Below are 20754 nucleotides of genomic sequence, written 5' to 3'. Positions count from 1 at the left end.
GAGGGGTATTGTTTATGAAGGATAATGTAAAGATTAATTTCTGAAGTTTAATAATATATTTTGAAAAGTATATGTAGGATTATTTAAAGTGAATTAAAGTATTTGTATTCATGGCTATCAGAAAATTTTTAAAAATTATCCTAGTGTTATATGATAGCACCTAATTAAGTACCTTGTAATTTATACTTATTAAGCTTTAAGAAGTGGAGTTATTACTATATGTATATATTAATTTTTTGGCTTATGCTGAAAAGTTATAATTGTCTTAATTGGGGAACTACTATAGATGTGTGTCCTAATGAATGGAGACTTCTGCATTGAAAATTAATAATTCTTTTAAAAATGAAGCAAGAATATCTATTAAAAGGTCTGTATAGGAAAAGTGGGAGGCTCTTCAACTCTGGTTTTTATAGTTAAATTTTTAAAAAATGTGTTGCATATCTTAAATTCAAGAATGAATTCTAGAGAGCCAAATATGAGTAAATGTTTGATAATATATACTTTAAAGCCCCATCACTATTCTTTTTATTGATACTTATGTATTTTTTTTAAACTTTCTTTGGGTAGAGACAAGAAAAATTAAGTTTAATTTTTAACATTTGGAAAACTAAACATACTCTGTGTCAGAAGCATGTTAATCAAATCTTTCTAAATGAAAGTCCTCAGAATTTTAACCTGGTGATCAAAATAATTGTGCAAGACTGTTTCAAATGAATAAGAAATTCTTCCACAGATAATTGGGGCAAGAATGCCCTGCCTCTCTTTGTATTTGCCAGGCTTGCTGCAGTTCTCCACTGGGCCACCTCCCCAGCCTGAGGACTCAATGACCCTGCCCGCAAGCACCGTCCCACATATCACCGTGCAGGAGGAAGATGGAGAAGTTAAGTTATTGGTCGTCCGAGCTCAAGGACTCCTGGGGAGAGTTACAGCAGAATTTAGAACAGTGTCATTGACAGCATTTAGTCCTGAGGACTACCAGGTAAATCACTGAATTCTCCCAAAGTGGTATTTGCTCTTGTGAAACACACACAATGCTCTGGGAGGGTTAGAAGGGACTTGGCACCATCCCTGGGACATGCAAAACAAGGAAAATAAGCACTGATGGCTTTTTAAATTTATGTAAATTGAAGTACTTCAGTTTCTTGAAGCCTGATACTTAAATTGATATACTGAATTTCTTATACCTTTTATTTGTCAAAGGCCTCACTTGTATTTATTTTAATGTTATAGGTTTTGATCATATATATTTAAAATTATATTTCTTACACTTTAAATCTTCTTATGTGCGTCCATCTAACAAAACCAAAATTATAAAGAAGTTATATGTTCGTGTCTTTTCAATTTTAATTATTATTTTTTTGCCAAGTGAGAAGCAGTATAGTACTAGGGAAGAAAAAAAAGCCTAGGATTTGAAATTGGACAGAACTGGGTTTAAAACTAGTCTTCTAAGCATTTGGCTTCGGGAGACTCAATTTTTCCTAACCTCAGTTTTCTTATCTATAAGACAGCAATAATGTCTGCTGGGCAGGATCACTCTTAGAATTGATGGCAGCATTTTAATTGTCATGTACTATACGTGGCACATAACGCATGGTAACAATCCATAACTACTATCTATTCTAATCATAACCAAAACTCATGTTTAGCAAAAGCTCATAATTTCTTCTTGTTTGTACTTCTCAGGAAGTATTTCATATCCTACAACAGTTTTATTTTACCAAATAATCTTTTTTTTTGTTTTAATCTGATAAGACCCATATAATGGTGCAGTGTTCAGTAATTTGTACACACTTTTCCTCCCAAACCTCAGAAACCTTGGCTAATTGAATTCAATTAATTTTGCCTGTAGTCCAATTAGCAACATTTTATCAGATTTCTTCTTTCTCAAACTCTTTCTCTTGGGCAAGTTAAATTTCTCTTGATCTGACATTTGTTGCATCTTTACCTAGTTTGATATGACACATATTCCACAAGACGTCTCAGCTTGGCTTAGTATTGCCTTCTCTGCATTCTCTTAAAGAAACACTTTAGTCCTTATATTGATGGTCTTCAATTTCTAGGTAGTCTGATCATTCCCAATCTCCAGTTGTGTTAGCATTTTCTTCAATAACTAAAACAAAACATGAAAAACCCATGTTCCTCTTCTTCATTACTTTTGGAAAGCTAGTACTCTTGGAGACATTTCTGAGGATTTTCAGGGGGCCCTAGAAGTTCTGTTTGTCACTTGTTACCACTTTGAATCTTTGCTTGTATCTGGAAACCTGATAACCTTTGCCTTTGCCAGTTCTCTGTGATGCTTCAGCTGTCTCTGGTCTGTGTTAACACAGTGGTAAGATTTCTTAAGCTGTGTATGTGAGTACATGTGTATGTGTATGTTACAGGGAGGGCAGGGAGGTGCCAGGAAGGATCATGTACAGAATAGGAGACAATTGAATATCAGATGTCACTGTTCTTAAACTTATTCTCATATACTAGGGTACAGGTGAGCCTCACTATCCAGATGTTTGCTTCGGCTCTTGAGTGATATTAAGCAGCTAATTAATGCATAACAGTTGTGGGAAGTGTTCAAAGCTGGTCCTCTGGGAGACCAGGTGGGTGTTGAAATAGTCTGGGGAGGCACGGGGGGCTTTCTTGGGGAATTGATATCTACCCTGAGCTCTGAAGTTTAAGGAGGAGAAAACTAGGAAACTAGATGAAGGGGAAAGAATTACTTGAGACTGGTAAAATGCATGAGTCAAATGGTAAAATGACCCTACCTAGGGGAAAGCACCGGCTGTCAGAAGAACAGTGAGATGGCGAGTATTTCTGAAATGTGGAGAGCTAGTTGTGGCGAGAAAAGACAAGGAATGCAGAGACCGGGTCATTCTGCGCCTTACAGGTCACATGGCTTTTATTTTGAAAACAAGGAGAAGTAATTGAAAGTTGTTACGTATTTTACAGAAGATGGTCAGGGTGAGTCATGGAGAGTGGACCAGAAGAGGTAGACACTGGGTGCAGAAAGACCAGTAAAGAGTTCATTTTCTGGACAAAGGCAAGGGGTTTTCGTACCTTGGACTCAGCAGGAAATGGTAGAGATGGAAAGAAGGAGGTGGGTACAAGAAATGCTGAGTTAAATGGCAGGATTTGAGGATCATTTAGTGTGAAGGATAAAACAAAAGTGGGCATCAAGGTGACTCCCCGCTCCCGGCATTAACAACTCGCTGTTCTGTAGCCCTGGGCTGTGGAAGGGGCTGGGTAAGGCATAGATTTTAAGGAAAATCAGAATGAAAAATTCTGACAGAAATTCTAAGAAAAGTTTGAGGTAGATACTAATATTTAAGTCTGGATATCAGAGGTTAGAAATAGAAATTTGGGAACTGGGAGCAGGTAAGTGATATTAAAAGCCTAGAGTATGATAGTCTTGTCTAGGGAGAGATTTAGAGACGGTCGGATGGACAACAGTGTTTAGAGATCACAGGAGAACGTTACACTTGGCAAAGAACACTAAAAAGGATGAGCTGGAAAGGCAGGAAAATCAGGAGAGTGTGATATCTTGGAATACCAGAGAAGAACATGTTTCCAGAAGAGGAAATGGCTAATTGTGTAAGATTTTGCTAAGGTCAAGCAAGATGGTTTCCTAAGAGAGTCAAATGTTTTTTCTGCTGTTAAAGCAGGTAGAATTTACTCCACTGATGACTATGCTCCAGGCAAAGTTAATTACTTCCTTCTTGAGCTAACTATATGTCTTTAATAGTAGTTGTTATTCTGTTTGAATTATTGTATTATACACTTATACTTCTTCTGGAGTGTTCTTGATGAAACTAGAGATTTGTCTTGGATGTTTTTGAACCTGAAGCATCAAAAATTGTGCCATGCACCTGCTATATGTGTTTGATAAATATTGAAGAAAGTTAATAAATGCATGATTAAGTGATTTGGTACTTGGATTGCTCATTTAGCTTTGAGATCATTAATAGTGCGAAAAGATGATATATATTTGTACACACAAGCTAACAGAAAAATTTAAACAACTTTTTTATGCACATAAGTTGAGGGGAAAATGCTTATGTAAGAAATAATAGGAGAAAAAAAGGGCTTTAAGATTTGGAATTTAAATAACTTTTTGGTTTTCTTGTAGTATGTGAACTTTCCTGATGGGAGATCTATATATTATGAATTGCAACTTCAAGTATAGACAAGAAAAAGTTAATGTCCAATGGACTGGTATTTATTGTCATTTGGAAAAATTCTCAGACTGGAAATCCCATTATTGTTATGCACTGTATATTTAAATTGCTCAGTGATATAATTTCAGTAGTTCTAAATATACTTGTTTAAGAGAATTTCATACATCTCATTGACTTCTTTAGGAATTTATGAACGTCGTCTATTTATATTTCTCATTTGCCTGGACTATATTTTTGATTAATAGGCAAGTAAGAAATAAAAACTTATCTACTTTATTGGGAAATATTTATTTGGAATTTATATTGAGCACTATACATATCCACTTAAGTATTTCTAATTTTATATTTTACTTATGCTCTTCTGTTTCAGTATTTAAAATAATTTAGGACAGAGTGAACACTCTCATTTTGTACATTCAGATACAGAATGATTATAATCTAATGGATAAATCTTTTTTTGTGTTTCAGAGTGTTGCTGGTACCTTAGAATTTCAATCAGGAGAAAGATATAAATACATTTCTGTTAACATCACTGATAATTCTATCCCTGAATTGGAAAAATCTTTTAAAGTTGAATTGTTAAACCTGGAGGGAGGAGGTAAGACTGGTGACTCAAAGATATCAAATATTTGCTTGTCTACTCAATAGGATTATACATTCTGTTAAGGAAATATGTACCTTTGAATTAATGTTACTTTCTCCCCACCCCCATAAATTAGTGAATTACTAGTTTTTGGAAAGAACAGTCCAATTGTTAATAATTGCTTAATGTATGTGGTAGAAAATTTCTGATGGGTCATCTCTTTCTTGCTAAACAGGAAATTTTTATATCTCTACATAAATTTATAATGCTAATTTTAGAAATTAATATTAAACTTGTAGTTTCATTTACATATACTTTTGCTGTGAGGGTTGGTAAATTCTGAGTAAGGACACATCTACTGTGGTATTTTTTCCCCCTTTTATTACTCATTGGTCTTTTCCTAAAGTAGATGTGCTTTTAGAGTGAAATAGGATAATTATACTGAATCACCAAGTTGTAGTTGTCAGTTATAGTTGGCGCCCCTAAAATCATCTCTCTCCTTTGATCCTTTATTTAATTTAATTTTCATAACAGTTCCTTTAGAGCTTTCTCCAGGTATAGCACAGGTAAAAACTAGTCCTTTTAGGTAATATATTATGAAGGGATTATCAATAAAACAGGTCAACACATACCTTAATCCCCTATTCTGATGTTCAAAAAGCCCTGATTTTCAAAGTTTTGGAGTAAAAATTAATTTTGTGGGAAAAACTCATCTGTATCGAAGAGAGGCTATTTATAATCTCTATTACCCTACTTAGATGAACTATTTATATATGTTTCTTTGCATAAGTATTAATGTGTTTGATTATCAGGTGCTACTGGGGCGTTACAGAATACATGTGATATGTACAACATTACCTTTGAAATGTAAGAAATTGAGAGTCACTATGGTATTCATTAGGACAGTTTCTTCCATTAAATAACCTGGCATTATCTTATTATTATCATGATATTTGATGAAGAAAGTCATAGTAATATACTCTCCACAGGGAGAGATTGGGCAGGACAGAAATATTAAGATTGGCTTTTAGTATGTAGTGAGACTGGGTTACATATGAAAAATTTCCTTGACGTTTCCTTCCCAGTGTTCCCAAAGCCCAGTGAAAGCAAATGTGGGCAAGCCAGAGAAATGATTAAACGGCACCACAATTTGGTTGACTTCATAAAACAGTAAACATATGCTGGATGACCTGTTCAGCAGGTAGCCTGTTATAACACCAGCTTTGTTTGTCGTCTACAGACAGGTCCTCAGATCTCCAAATCATTATTTTTATGACAGTTCTCATTAATCAAAGGCCTCTATAAATTATTTGAAAAGTTGTTCATTGTATCAATTATAGTTAAAATACTTAAGTAATTGAGAATATGTTAGTGATCATTTCCTATTATTGATTAATAAGGAACATCAAATATTCTTCAGAAATGCTATTTGCAATCGTAGTGATACTTGTGATTTTATGTAGAAATTTCTTCCCGTATCTCTATAACATGCGTTGCTATGTATTGATTGGGCATGAGTACTCATTTGAAAACCAGTCTTACAGTTTCTTGGTGAGCAATAGTGGCAGAGAATCTGATTCCCTTTCTACCCAATGAATTGGGGTTGGAGGTAAAGGAATCTAGACACTGGCCTCCACTCCTCCTGTCATAGCCTGGGACTGCCTAAGAAGTGAAAAAGCTGGTAGAGCTAAATTCTGCTGAGGGTCAAGGAAGTAACCCTTATTCTATAATGATTTGTCCGTAAAACTGATTCCACATAAGATAGCAAACTGATAGATGTTTTATGCCAGCCAGAAACATTGGTGTTGAGCTTCACCTTTCTTTCTAACAACTTACGGATAATATGGGGGCAAAGCGATGCATTGGATATTCCCTGAAATCCATTTTGCCTCTTAAGTTTCTAAAATATTTCAGGTTTTGGATTCCATACAGTCTTATGTCTGGTATATCCCAATCCTCCTGAGGGGAAGCGAAGAGCAGGGCAGATCTTAAACTAGCGTGCTGGTCAGGAATACCAGTAGAAGCACGTTGGTCTGGATGTGGCCTTGCTTTTCCTACTCCCCCCCTTCCCAGCTGCTACCATTGCTGCACTTCTTGTCTTAATTGTCTGCAAGCATTTGGTAAAATAATGTTTGGGGGATAAGATGTATTGAAGTCAAGGTAAAAGTACTTTCTCTTAATTATAGCTCTTATACATATATTGCCAAGGGATTTTATTTTTTACAAGTATTATTTATTTGATATTTACAGCAATTCTATAAAAGGCAGCATTTTTTATAGGTGAGAAAGGCAAGGTACCAACAGGGTTAGTGACCTGCTAAAGGTTTTTACAGCTGGTATCTCACAGCCAGAGCTGAACAGAGAGTTTAAGGCTGCTCACCCAGGGTTCTTTCCACAATGTCAGATGCAAAGGGGTGATCAAGTCTGAGAATGGCAAATATGGTGGGAATTTGAACATGTGGCTGACGAGAAATGTTCAATGGATTTCCCTAATTTTGAATTGGTTGTTGTGAGTGCTAAGGTAACTGTTGTAGGCATATAGGTCTAAGTGTATACTTATACACACAATAAATATTTTTAAAATATTTAAAATGTTAAAAACAATTTACATGGCTGTAAGTCAAAATTTAAAATTAAATTGACAGAAATGGGAAATACCAATTACAACTTACATAGAGTATTTCCTGAAGCTATGAATGATGTTTTTGTAAATTGGTAGCTTAACTAACTTAACCACTTAAAAGAATCTATCTTTTGTGTGTGTGGAAGAATGCATATCATTGGGTGAATATTGCTGTATTTTCCTGTTTACTGGATATGTTTTAAGAGCTCTCAATTTTCTCATTGTGTCCATGTGTGTTGTGTGGGTTGTGTTTCTGTGTTTCTCCTTGTGAAGTGACTGCTGAACTCTATAGGGTTGATGGCAGTGGTAGTGGTGATGGGGACATGGAATTCTTCCTTCCAACTATTCACAAACGTGGTAAGCAGCTGTCCCAAGGCCCATTACTGTCCTATATTTTAACTTTTCTTTTTAGAGACAACAATACTAACCAATTATTGACACCTACATTGTGCAGGTCCCTTATATATTTTGTCTCATTAATCATCACTGCAACTTTATGAAGTATTATTTGCTCCATGTTAGAGTCACACAGCTAGGCAGTAATCAAGTCAGAATCAAGTCTTTGCCTGCCTCCAATGCTCAGACTCTCCTGTCTCTATGAGCCTTCTGCAGTTTCCCGATTCTAATTGTAATAGAGATTTTACTTTAATATCATTTACAAGTGATTATTGAAAAACATTTTAACTAGTTTTGAATACCTAAAGACAGATAAATAGAACATTTATATTTTCATGTTGGATGCTCACACTGATTTTTTTAAAAAATATATCTTTATTGATTTCAGAGAGAGGAAAGGAGAGGGAGAGAGAGAGATGGAAACATCAATGATGAGAGAGTCATTGATCGGCTGCCTCTGGCACGCTCCCGACTGGGTACCGAGCCCGCAACCCGGGCATGTGCCCTGACGGGGAATCGAACCCCGATTGCCTGGATCCTAGGTCGACGCTCAACTGCTGAGCCATTCCAAGCTGGGCATCTGATTTTTTTTTTTTTGCACAAAGAACCACAAGTCTTTATTTGTAGCATTGAATCAAAACAAATGGGAAAAAGAATTTAAGAAGAGGCTAAATGGGAGAGTAAGATGCCAATTAATGTGAGGAAATATTGCAAAGATGATACTTTTTGACGTATATTTATATACAAACACGATTCATCTTTTCCCTCATATATTTCTTCATATTAGAAGTGAGTACGTAGAATACTTTGTTTCTTAGGCAGAACTTTCTCTGATCCTCAAGGTCTCCTTTTTCACAGCATCAGGCTTTATATGTTAGCATCAGATCTCATGTTCCCGCCCCTCTCATTCCAGCTTCCCTCAGTGCATCATGTAACCTCTGTATTTAACTACTACTACTTTTGGGTTTGTTTGTTTATTTTTTGGTCTGCGTCCATTAAACATAAAAGTTGAACATACTTCTCAGGAACAGAAAAAAAATACTTCTTTAGATCTTGATATCTTTTTAGTTATAGGATTGGACTGTTTAGGACCAGGAGATGTAGATCTAGAATATCATAATATGAGGAAAAAATAGGCCTACATTAGTGCACATTTAGAAATCAAGAATCAGCTCAGTCAGATTGATGGAAATCATAGGGAAACTACTGTTTCATAAAAGGTAAGAGTCATTTGGCTCCTGTTCCTCCGAGGTCAGTCAAGGTCGTGGGAGACTTTCCTCATATACTTGTGTGGAAGAATGTTCCCTTTCACAGAGAAGAGAAAGAAAAACAAGTTTTCCTTATTCATCTGCAAATGCTCATGCAGCACTTGTATATCATGTTGGTGCCAAAACTTGTATATCAGAAAGGCCATAAAAGCATGAATATGTGTGGCAACCATTTGTGTCCGCCTTTCTTTCTAAAACAAATTAGAAGTACTCAATGAATAGTACAACTGTTTTCAAAGGTTGTTCCTTGCCTTTTCCTTTGGTTTGTAAATTACTGATTAACATTTTCTTACTATTTGTTGGTACTTATTTATGCAGCCAGTCTAGGAGTGGCTTCCCAAATTCTAGTGACAATTGCAGCCTCTGACCATGCTCATGGTGTATTTGAATTTAGCCCTGAGTCACTCTTTGTCAGTGGAACTGAACCAGAAGATGGGTACAGCACTGTAGTATTCAATGTGAGTACATTCCCCCCCCCCATAGTCCTAGACATGTTCTGTTCTCTTAAAACTGCTTTATTGTATTATGAAGGTGTACTTTATGTTAAATTTTTTCTGTGTATGTGGAGGGGAGTGAGCCTAGTGACAGAAACAATACAAATGGACCATTAAATAGTGATTTAGCTTTTGGCTTTGTACGTAGTGTTGCATACAAATTCATCTTATGATTCTGAGGATTCCTGACTCTTTAAGGAATGTAATGGAGCTATATTGATACCATTGTAATTAACCTAGTTATTAAAGGAGAAAGGGGAGGCGAAATAATATAGGCATTCATTTGTGCAGCTTTACCAGGAAGCTGCAATTTAACACTCCCCAGGAAGCTACCGGCATGGGGGGAAGGGACTGGACAGGGGAAGAATAGACATACGCCCAGTAAAATCTAGGTGCCATAGGGAAGGTGTGTCAGTCATACCTGGACACAGGTTGTTAGCCAGAGTAGGCACTGCCACTGCAGTCCCGGGAAGATCTGAGATACTGAAGCACCGAAACAAAGGAGTTTGCTTTCTTGCTTGTACTTGACTCCTGGCCTGTGGGACTCTCACACTCCTGCATTTACCCACATGGTCCATAGCCATGTGGACCCCACACACAGTGGACTAATGGACTGCAACTAGCCTGATGCTAAACCTGACCCAGCTCCACCACGGAATGGAAACTGTGGACACTGGCTTTGCTTCTAGCTCTGCTGAATCCTCAGCTGCACTTCTTCTAGAACTGGATTAAGGGAAATGGGACTTTGGAAACCCAAGGATGTAATTCCACACAAATAAAGCTTTCAGCCACATCTTATCCTCCCATGGGGGCCTCTGGAATTGCTTATTCCAGCGGCACCCCAATAATCCTGCTCCTATTAGCAATGGAGAAAGACTATCCATGCATTTCTCCAATAACAGGATCACATAGATTTTTGGATTAATTCAGATAGGCTGTGGTAACAAACTTTTCCTAAATCTCAGTAGTTCACTACCGCAAAGTTTTGTTTGTCACTCATGTATGTGTCCAATTTAAATTGGCAATCGTCAATCATTTAGGTGAAAAAGGCCAGTAAACCAGGACAAGTGGAATAGGGAAACTGAGACATTTAGCTGAACAAATTGGCTGAGCAATTTACAGCCAAATACAAAAGGTCACGTCCCTAGAGATAACAGCTAGGCCTCAATTGTGTTTCAGCTCCAGGCCAAGAAAAGCAGCAAAACCTGGTGGCCAGGCCAGGACAAGGTGCAATGCCTAATGACATCCTGCCCTAGTGCTGACCAATCAGTGGAGGCCAGGACCCTGAAAGGGCACACCGGGAAAACTGATGAATATTCTGCTGAAACACTCCCCTAAGACCTCCGCTAAGATTCCTGCCTGTTAGAGAGAAATAAAACCCCTCAAGACAAAGGACCCAGCCTGTGCTCTCCCTCTGGGGAGCATGCCTGGGCCTTACCCTTCTCCGTCTTCTTCCATCACAGACAAGAATCTCCTAAATTCTAAGGGACCTAAACTCCAAGGGACCCTACAAGACTTGCAACCAGGGGAGCAATGGGCAGTGGCAGCTAACCCCTTGGGGGCTAACCCCCTGAACCTGTCTCCAAGGCCCCATTTTCTCTGACTTCCCTGTAAGCGAAGGCAGCCCCTTTCCCGCACGCCTTAGCTCATTTGTTTCCTGTGGCATTTTTAGAGAACCAAGGCAGCCCAGCCTGGGCTCTCCTGTTGCTTCTTCTATGCTAAGCCCTTCCTTGTTTAACTGTCCCCATTTAAGGGTACATTTAATAAATGTACCCTTAAAGTCACCTGGACTTATGCTGTGGAATCTTTCCTACAGGAAATCAAGAACCCACACACCACTGGCTGGCCCTAGGCAGACCTGCTAGGGCCAGGTCCCCTGTCAGGGAACATAGGGACTGAGGGTTACAGAGACTACATCTCAACAGGTGCTTCTGTCTTTAAGAAGGGGAGGTGTGGGTGTGGAGAACTACATATTGGAGCTCTCAGCTTTCTGGCAGTGATTCACAGCATGTCTACTTACATGTCCTTGGTCAAAGCAAATCACTTGACCATGCTAATGTTAACAGATCAAGAAGTATGATCCTGTCTTATCTCTCTCCCAGAAGGAAAAAATCCAAAACATTTGTGGACAGCAATAATAACAACAGCTCTATATAGTGTATATGTGTGTATGTATGTGTCTACTCTGCATTTTTCTAGTAGGAATTAAGTAGTTTTCTATTGTTCAATAACTCAGAGGAGCTAGAAGCTTGCTCAGCTTCCTGAGACCATTATATTTTAAATATAAATAAAAATTACTTTTAGTTGGAACTTTTTTGGAGCATTTTTTAAAGCTTTTCTTCTTAACATTGACAAAAAGGCAATTTCTTCCTTCTTAGATGTATTTTATGAAAACTTGGGTCAAATGTGTTTTTTGGTGAGTTTGTTTTTCATATTATATTGAAGATAAAGGAAATATAACTTGTTTTTAAAAATGAGTTTTATGGCCCTGGCTGGCGTAGCTCAGTGGTTAGAGTGTCGGCCCGCACACTGAAGAGTCGAGGGTTTTATTACCCTCCAAGAGACTGTACCTGGGTTGTAGGTTTGATCCCCACCCCTGATGGTCAGTGGTCAGGGCAAGTGTGGGAGGCGACCAGTTGATGTGTCTCTATCACATTGATGTTTCTCTCTCTCTCTTTCTCACTTTCTCCCCCTCCCTCCCTTCCACTCTCTCTGAAAAATCAATGGAAAAAAATATTCTCTAGTGAAGATTAAAAAAAAAGTTTTACGGCTAACTTTTAAAAAAAATATCTTTATTGATTTCAGAGAGAGGAAGGGAGAGGGAGAGAGAGATAGAAACATCAATGATAAGAGAGTCATTGATCGGCTGCCTCCTATATGCCCCGCACTGGGGATCAAGCCCGCAACCCAGGCATGTGCCTTGACCGGGAATCAAACCGCAATCCCCGGATCATAGGTCGATGCTCAACTGCTGAGCCACGCCACTGGGCTATGGCTAACTTTTCATTAAAAAAATAACTCATCTGTTATTTACAATGAAGCTTCTCTATAGTAAATGTAAAAATTTCAATGAATGTGTTTAAATATAATACATTTCTATTACATTTTCTGTATTATATATATTTTAATTGCAGAAAAATACAGCTATAGTTTAGTTACAAGCTAAAAATGTTCAATCAATATATTGTCTCATGCAACAATCACTTAAGTAGAACTCTCTGAGAGTCTTCAAAAATGGTTACTTATGGTGCCTGCCTTCAAGAATCATATTTTTGAGAACAGCTTATATAAAATAAACTAAAAATTTAATATTCTGCTATCATTCTGTATTTACAAACCTCTAAGTCAGTAGTTTTAATGCTTCTTCTAATACATGTTAATATTCAATATTTTATAGATTGTGAGAAGTCATGGAGCTCTGTCTCAAGTGACTTTGCTTTGGAGCATAGACTCTGATCCTGATGGCGATCTCGCCTTCACCTCTGGCAACATCACGTTTGAAATTGGGCAAAAAAGTGCCAACATCACAGTGGAAATATTGCCGGATGAAGATCCAGAACTGGATAAGGCATTCTCTGTATCAATCCTCAGTGTCTCCAGTGGATCTTTGGGAGTTCATACTAATGCCACATTAATAGTTTTGGCTAGTGATGATCCTTATGGGGTCTTCATCTTTTCTGAGAAAAACAGACCTATTGAAGTCGAGGAAGCAACTCAGAACATCACATTGTCAATAATGAGGTTAAAAGGCCTCCTGGGAAAAGTCATAGTCACATATGCAACACTGGATGATATGGAAAAACCACCTTATTTCCCACCTAATTTAGCCAGAGCAGCTCAAGGAAGGGACTATATACCAGCTTCTGGATTTGTGCTTTTCAGAGCCAATCAGAGTGAGGCCACAATAACGATTTCAATTTTGGATGATGATGAACCAGAAAGGTCAGAGTCTGTGTTTGTTGAACTGCTCAATGCTACTTTAATAGAGAAAGTACAGAAGCGCCCAAGTAAGTAACCATTAGTGTGTAGTTATTATTATTAGAAGTAAGAATTCTAAAACAATAAATTGAGAATTTGATATAGTAGAAAATTCTATAAAAACTAAGTTCTAAATTTGAAAGCATCATGTTATAAAAATTTACCTATAAGATAAATAAATGGAAGTGGGACACTTGAAAACATGGAATCCTGTCTTAAAAATCTGTTATATTCCAAGACTAAATTTTTAGAAGTGTCATGTAATCCAGTATAACTGACCTCTACTACTATTGCACTATATATGGTAGCTTCCAAAACATTGCAAAATCAATCTGGGGATTCCAGGGACAGTCCTGGTAGCAAGAGCCTGAGCCTCCCACCTTGATCCACTCTGGAAGATTTCTTAAGCAGCAGAGGCTCTTTGTATTGGCAGAGAGTTTGTGGATCTGGCAACAGCATGAGGGCCAGGCGACAGGACCGTGGAGCACTAAGACGTCCTGTAAATGTGTGGTTCATTGGGAGAGTTGAGAAGACTCTGGTTGGGGATAAGAATGAGGGGTTAGGAGTGACCCACGTTGGGCAGAGGATCTGGTACAGCAGCTTCTCTTAGAAAGTATAAGCCGCTCTCCCTGGGGTTGTTGTGGCTCAGTGGCTCTGTAGAGAGAGTGGAGTGCTATAGGTAGAGGGCTGGGCTTGAGCTAGTGGAACTGAAAGCAATTACTGCGTTACAGCTTGTTCGTTAGTCACATCTTCCTAAGTGGACAGAAAACTTTAGAGAGGTGAGAAGAATCTAGTTTTCCTGGAATGAGGGAACAAGTAGAGGAAGAAAGATTACTATATTAATTTAAGACCAATTTATTATGTTTTAGGGCAGTGTTTATATGAAAACAAGCAAAACGTTTTTAAGGGAACTGGAATTGTGTAGTCCAAAGAATAAGATTCCAAGGTCTCATGTTGACCATGTTCTGCTACAGAGATACAGTTTCTTATGAGTAAATTTCTTGACCTTACTGTACACCTGGATGGACATATTGGTATAGTAAGCAACATTCTTGTCTACAATGTCAGTAATTGTAGTTCAGGGTTATAGAAGGAAATTGGTAGGATACCTGCTAACATTAAAGTTTTAGGTAATAGTCAAGGTTAAAATTGTCACACAATACATCATCCTTTTTTTCTCAGCAAGATCTAGAATGAGTTAAAATAGTAAATAAATTGAAATGAAATCCAATAATTAGCCTTATTAAGTAAGAATTATATAATACAGCCTGGTTTTCAAGGAATGCGGTTTTTGAGTGAGATAGAAATGAAATTTGGAGGGATTATCACATATACCAGTGACTTGGAGCTGTGGGTATTAGAGTCAGATAACTTATGTTCCAATTTATAGTAATAAACTTGGAATAATTTTTAGCCCCAGTTTCCTTATGTATAATACAGAAATATTGTAGGACTTAAATATGATAACATGTGAAAATTAATACAGTGTCTGGCACATGGTAAGCATTCAGTACATGTGAACAATTAATACTAACGTGGTATATGTAGCATATCAATGTGCTGTGGGATGGGAGAAACAAATGACATGTATTTCATGCTAGATATGTCCCTGGAACCATGTGGCATACTTGGGGCAGTCCAGTTTGGCATAAGCCATAATGTAAAATAATTAAAGAGTAATTAAGTGCAAATCTGTGTGACACTGATTCAGATTTTAATAGGCAGACTCTATGTAGAACCTGGTAGGGTCTCTGTTACTCTGTGTGTCATCAACTTTCAGCAGAGGAATTGTATGTAAGAGATTAGCAAGTCCCAACAGAATGGCTTTTGACTGTGCCTGCCAGGTACTAGTACAATAACTTAGGCAACTTCCTCAGCATGCATCTTTGTAAACTGTGGACAATATTACTGACCACATGGAGATGGCATGGGAATTAAATGACTTGATATAAGAAAAGTGCTTAGAGCAAGGCCGGGCAAATAGTGCAGACTCAAAAAAATGTCATCTGCTGCTACAACTCTCTGTCACTGCCATTCTTTTCTAATTTGGTTGAATTTAATTATACTATAGTGATTTATAGTTGTGACTTTATGATATAATTTAGCATGATCTGGGCCTATATGGTTGAAATTAAATAATGTTATTACTTGTTTTTAGGTTTAATTGTCTGAAAACGTTGACTTTTTCCATTACCACATATTTCCAAATACCACCATTGTTAGAGATATTCTAAATATGAACTCTAGAAAGAATACAAAAAAAAAAAAGTAAATATGAACTCAAAATTCTTTACTTCCAATAAAATTCTTGATATTTTATTCAGGTTAATAGTTCACTTTTTATATTGTTTTGACAAGGGTTCTGGTTGGAATTGAACCTGGAAAATAAATGAGGGGGAGTCTTTGGAAGGTCCTAAATGCCTTCAAAATAAGCTTTGCTCTCTTAAAAATCAGTGGAAAGTAAGAAGAGAATCTTAAAATTATTGCACATGCTCTTTTATAGCAGCATTGAGGTAGCATTGACACTCCCTTTGTAGATGAGATAGCTGAGTGACTTAACTAAGAGGTACCAAGGAGGGACAGGTTTGTGAGGGAGGACAGTTGTAGGCAAGAGGCAGTAATTTAATTAGAGAATGATGATTTGCTGCAACTGGTCTTTGAGGGCAAGGAGCAAATTGCTTTCCTATTCAATTTTGTAACTGAAATGCTATTTTTAAAAATTTTTATGGCATGCTGCTAGCTAATTAGGAGATCATAATTCTGCAGGTTTCATCATTATCTCTTGTAATATTAGGCAGAGTGCTGATTTATTATACTCTAATCCTTTTTTGCCTTTTGACAAATTTCCAATACCCCTGTAGGTTCACTATTTCTTTGCTAAGGATTCTATAATAAAAATCTCAACAGAATATAAAACTGTAAGGGTAGGGACTTTCTGTTTAGTTTATTTTTGTATCTCCAGTGTCTAGATTAGTGCTGGTACATAGTAATCAATAATTTTTTGATACAAATAATAGAAAACATTAAATGATGATCCCATTTGGCTGATGGAATCTTGCTGAGGCTTAATGACATTTGGCTAGTTCTTAGAATTTTGATATATTTGATTTTCTCTTTCAGTTCCAAATTCTCCACGCCTTGGGCCCAAGGTAGAAACTATTGCTCATCTAATTATTATTGCCAATGATGATGCCTTTGGAATTCTTCAGCTCTCAGCTCCAGTTGTTCGAGTGGCAGAAAATCATGTTGGACCCATTATCAATGTGACTAGAACAGGAGGAGCATTTGCAGATGTTTCTGTGAAGTTTAAAGCTGTGCCAATAACTGCAATAGCTGGTGAGAAAAGACATCTAAAGAGCAGTGAAGTGTTTTAGAGGGAAATTTTATCCTTGATTAACAAAGCTATAGTCAAAGATGTAGTTAGAAAAATCAGCCAGAAAATAATACTCTTACATCTTTTAAACGGAAAAAATCCAGAGCTTTTATCATATATTTATGACACTGATTTTGTAGAATTTGTGAAAACTGTTGGGGAAGTGTATATGAATTTAGAAGCTTTGATGACCAAAATGTGCACAAACCAATGAAAAGTAAACTAAGGAAAGCATGGTGAGGCTTTCTCTCTGTGTACCTTTTAGTTTTTTGAAAGGGACACATATAAATGGTACCTAGGAATGCAGAATAAAATGTGCAGCCATATGATTGCTGTACTTGGCAATAGTTTTTTTTCTTGACCGTTTTACCTTGCTTGGTTACTTATTTATGAAGAACATGGAAGAGACAATGGTTAGCATGAACTATTTTATATATAAGCAAAACGATTTCATTGCCAAATGCAAACATTAGGAGACAGCCTCCCCTGGTGGGGCAGTTACATCACCTAGAGGGAGATTTCCCTAAGAGCAATTAAATTTGAATCTTTCTAGTATGCACTCATGAGTGTGAATGGATGGGATAACAGGCTTGATCTTTCAAATAAATTATCTGGATATGAGACTTGCTTAAAAAGATGTTAAACCAGGCTCACGTAGTCCCTACATGGTGTCTCTGTGTGCTCTGGGAAATTTGCCCTCAGGCTCCATAGGAAGCCTTTCTCCTTTCCCCAACCACTGTTGGACCAGAAATAAAGCCACTCTGGGCAGTTACATAGTAGCAGCTTTGTAGAAAGGTCCATAGTTTCCAGCTATAACATTGATGATGCTGACATGCCCATACCAGTGTAACAGTATAATTTATCTCCCCAGTGAGATTAGAACTCTAGTTTTGTTGTTTTAAAAGTATTGTACATATTTTTCTATTGTAGATAAGGGACTATCTTGTGGTAATGAATGACTCTATGTCTATATCTATGTATGTATATGGCAAGCAGAACAAATTATGTATACTTCTTCCTAAAAATGAACTAATGAACTCGAACATCCTTAGGAAGTCTTTTTCATTGTTTTGTGATACCAACTCATTTTTTTTAGCAAGATAGGTAAAATCTTCTTGTTTAGAATAAGTGTAGTAAATATTCTCAAGAAAGTCTTTCCAAGTATAGCCGTAAACTTTGATACATCATAATATTTCCCTAGCATATAAGGGAATACATCTCAGCATTTTGCTTTTTTGTCTCTGTAGGTGAAGATTATAGTATAGCTTCATCGGATGTGGTCTTGCTAGAAGGGGAAACCAGTAAAGCTGTGCCAATATATATCATTAATGACATTTACCCTGAGCTGGAAGAGTCTTTTCTTGTGCAACTGCTGAATGAAACAACAGGAGGAGCCAAACTAGGGGCGTTAACAGAGGCGATCATTATTATTGAGGCCTCTGATGACCCCTATGGATTATTTGGTAACCAGATTAGTTTGCATCTCTCTTTTACTTGTCTGCATAGATCATACATTTCTTTATTTTTAGAGACGCAGGATTGATTTGATCATGTTTTCTTTTTAACCTGTGATAACTGATATGTACAGCATCTTGTACACTCACTGGCAGTGGTTAGTGGTTATTAAAAAAAATCAACCTCTTACATAAATATGGAAGTCATAATCTTTTAGGCTTTTAATCCTATTTGGCTTTTAGATGCGTTTTGTGAATCTTAGACAATTCTTTTTAAAAAAGTAATTTAATTTACAGGAATTTACACAAAACCTTGGATATCTGGGCTTTCTTGTTAAGTAGGAAAATCTGGCAACATTGAGCCCCCCTCTCCTGCATAGCATCAGTCATGGGAGTCATATAGCAACTGTCCCTTTGGAACAGGCCTGCGCAGTGCAGGTAGCCACAGAACTCACTAGACCACGTCATGCACCACTGATATATGCCTGATGCCTGTGGGCATCTGGATTTGTGCTTTCTGCTTCTATCATAATGAAAGTAATTTGGAAATTTTGCCAGACCTGACCACTTTGTATCACAGCATGTTACTCTGGTTTTATGGGTTTTAGCTACTTAGATTGCTTAAGGGAGGAAAAGGTTTATAGGACGGCAATTGGTTAGCTCTGTGTTGACTTAGTTTCATTTTGTATGTGAAAATAACTCTGTTCTGCCCTTCAGGTTTTCAGATTACTAAACTTATTGTAGAGGAACCTGAGTTTAACTCAGTGAAGGTAAACCTGCCAATAATTCGAAATTCTGGGACACTCGGCAATGTTACTGTTCAGTGGGTTGCCACCATTAATGGACAGCTTGCTACTGGCGACCTGCGAGTTGTCTCAGGTAATGTGACCTTTGCCCCTGGGGAAACCATTCAAACCTTGTTGTTAGAGGTCCTGGCTGACGACGTTCCGGAGATTGAAGAGGTGAGAGGAATGGCTAGTATAGAATGACGCTATAACTCATGCCTTGTCTTATAGTGACTAAAACAGCTGGCTGTTATTGTGACATTTATAGAGAATGTCAGATTAATTATTTCCACAAGAATGTTCTAAATATGCTAGTGTGAAAGTGATTCTTACAGATAACAAAACAAGGATGCTCTAGAAACAGGTCTTGTACACATACCAGTTTACTAGTGTACTTTTTTTTTTTTTTCATACAAGTATAGTTTTCAACATTTTGGTTAATTGATTAAATATATATATCATAATTTTTGCTACATTGTTTTATATAAACTCTTAATTTGTTTATATCTGTACTCCCTTTTGGCTTCAAGGTGGGTCAGTTTTAAATTAGATTTTGATTTTTTTCCACTCATTAATCCATTTATTTTTCAACAATTTTGACAATTTATTATGTGACAAATACATGCTAGATAGAGCTGCCTGATATTTATTTTTCATGATGAATTAGCAAGATAGCAAATAAAAATAGTCTCAGTGGGAAAGTTGATTCATCATTAACGTATATTAGCTGAGGATAATTTTATTGTATAAAATTCAAGTATTATTAAAGCCTAAATCTTATAAATTGCGTTTAACAGCATTTATTCTTTAACAGTATCAAATTTTCATAGAAACGAACTTTATAAAATTTCATTTGAATGCTAATTATATTCATGCCTAAAATGTTAGATACTAGTTAATACCTGTAAAACATTTCTCTTTCTTTCTCTCTAAATTTAAATGAAATTATGATATGATGTTTTTTCCTTTTAAATTTTGTCAGAGAATTTGCATTTAAGAGAATGTGGAAAATAAAGCATAATAGATTAACTTTATAAAACATATGCAATATTTTCCCTAAATAAAAAAAGATATAGGACATAAATGTATATTATTGAAGAGGTAAATATAACTAGGGATCTCAAAATTGATTCACAAGATTATATAACTGAATATTAAGGAACTAAGCCTATTTTTAAATGTATAATCATGGCCTATTATTAAAGGTTCATGATGGATTATTCTGTTACATGTTGGGTTTATAAATGCAACGGGAGAGTTGTTTTGAGTCCCTTTATATTACATTTCATTTTGTTCTTGTACTTGTATGAATGTGTTTAATTTTTTTCCCCCCTGCATCATTCTTATTCTAATTTCAGAACTGGGATTCTGTTAAGGAAGTTTTCACTGTATTTTTAGGTTGTCCAAGTGCAACTAACTGCTGCCTCTGGTGGAGGTACTATTGGGTTAGATCGAGTGGCAAATATTATTATTCCTGCCAATGATAATCCTTATGGTACAGTAGCCTTTGTTCAGTCGGTTTATCGTGTTCAAGAGCCTCTGGAGAGAAGTTCCTGTGCTAACATAACTGTCAGGAGAAGGTATATGAGATGGCTACTTGCATCTGTGGGTGTCATGAGAATTGTGGGGTGGTG

The 20754-nt window shown here is 36.8% G+C and overlaps 1 protein-coding gene across 1 annotated transcript in view; it reads left to right on the top strand.

The window, feature by feature from the left end:
* The window catches only part of ADGRV1 (adhesion G protein-coupled receptor V1), a 425471-nt gene that overhangs the window by 76731 nt on the left and 327986 nt on the right, over positions 1 to 20754 (top strand). The window contains exons 24-32 of the mRNA XM_081133843.1: positions 777 to 979; positions 4635 to 4764; positions 7646 to 7729; positions 9355 to 9494; positions 12928 to 13537; positions 16629 to 16844; positions 18129 to 18344; positions 19053 to 19297; positions 20519 to 20700. Coding sequence (XP_080989969.1) covers positions 777 to 979; positions 4635 to 4764; positions 7646 to 7729; positions 9355 to 9494; positions 12928 to 13537; positions 16629 to 16844; positions 18129 to 18344; positions 19053 to 19297; positions 20519 to 20700 — 2026 coding nt within the window. The remainder of the gene's footprint in view (positions 1 to 776; positions 980 to 4634; positions 4765 to 7645; positions 7730 to 9354; positions 9495 to 12927; positions 13538 to 16628; positions 16845 to 18128; positions 18345 to 19052; positions 19298 to 20518; positions 20701 to 20754) is intronic.

This window comes from Miniopterus schreibersii (assembly GCF_964146895.1).
Source record: "Miniopterus schreibersii genome assembly, chromosome: 3".
Classification (NCBI taxonomy): domain Eukaryota; kingdom Metazoa; phylum Chordata; class Mammalia; order Chiroptera; family Miniopteridae; genus Miniopterus; species Miniopterus schreibersii.
Note: the sequence above shows the minus strand (reverse complement) of the source record. Positions and strands in the feature narration are given on the sequence as shown.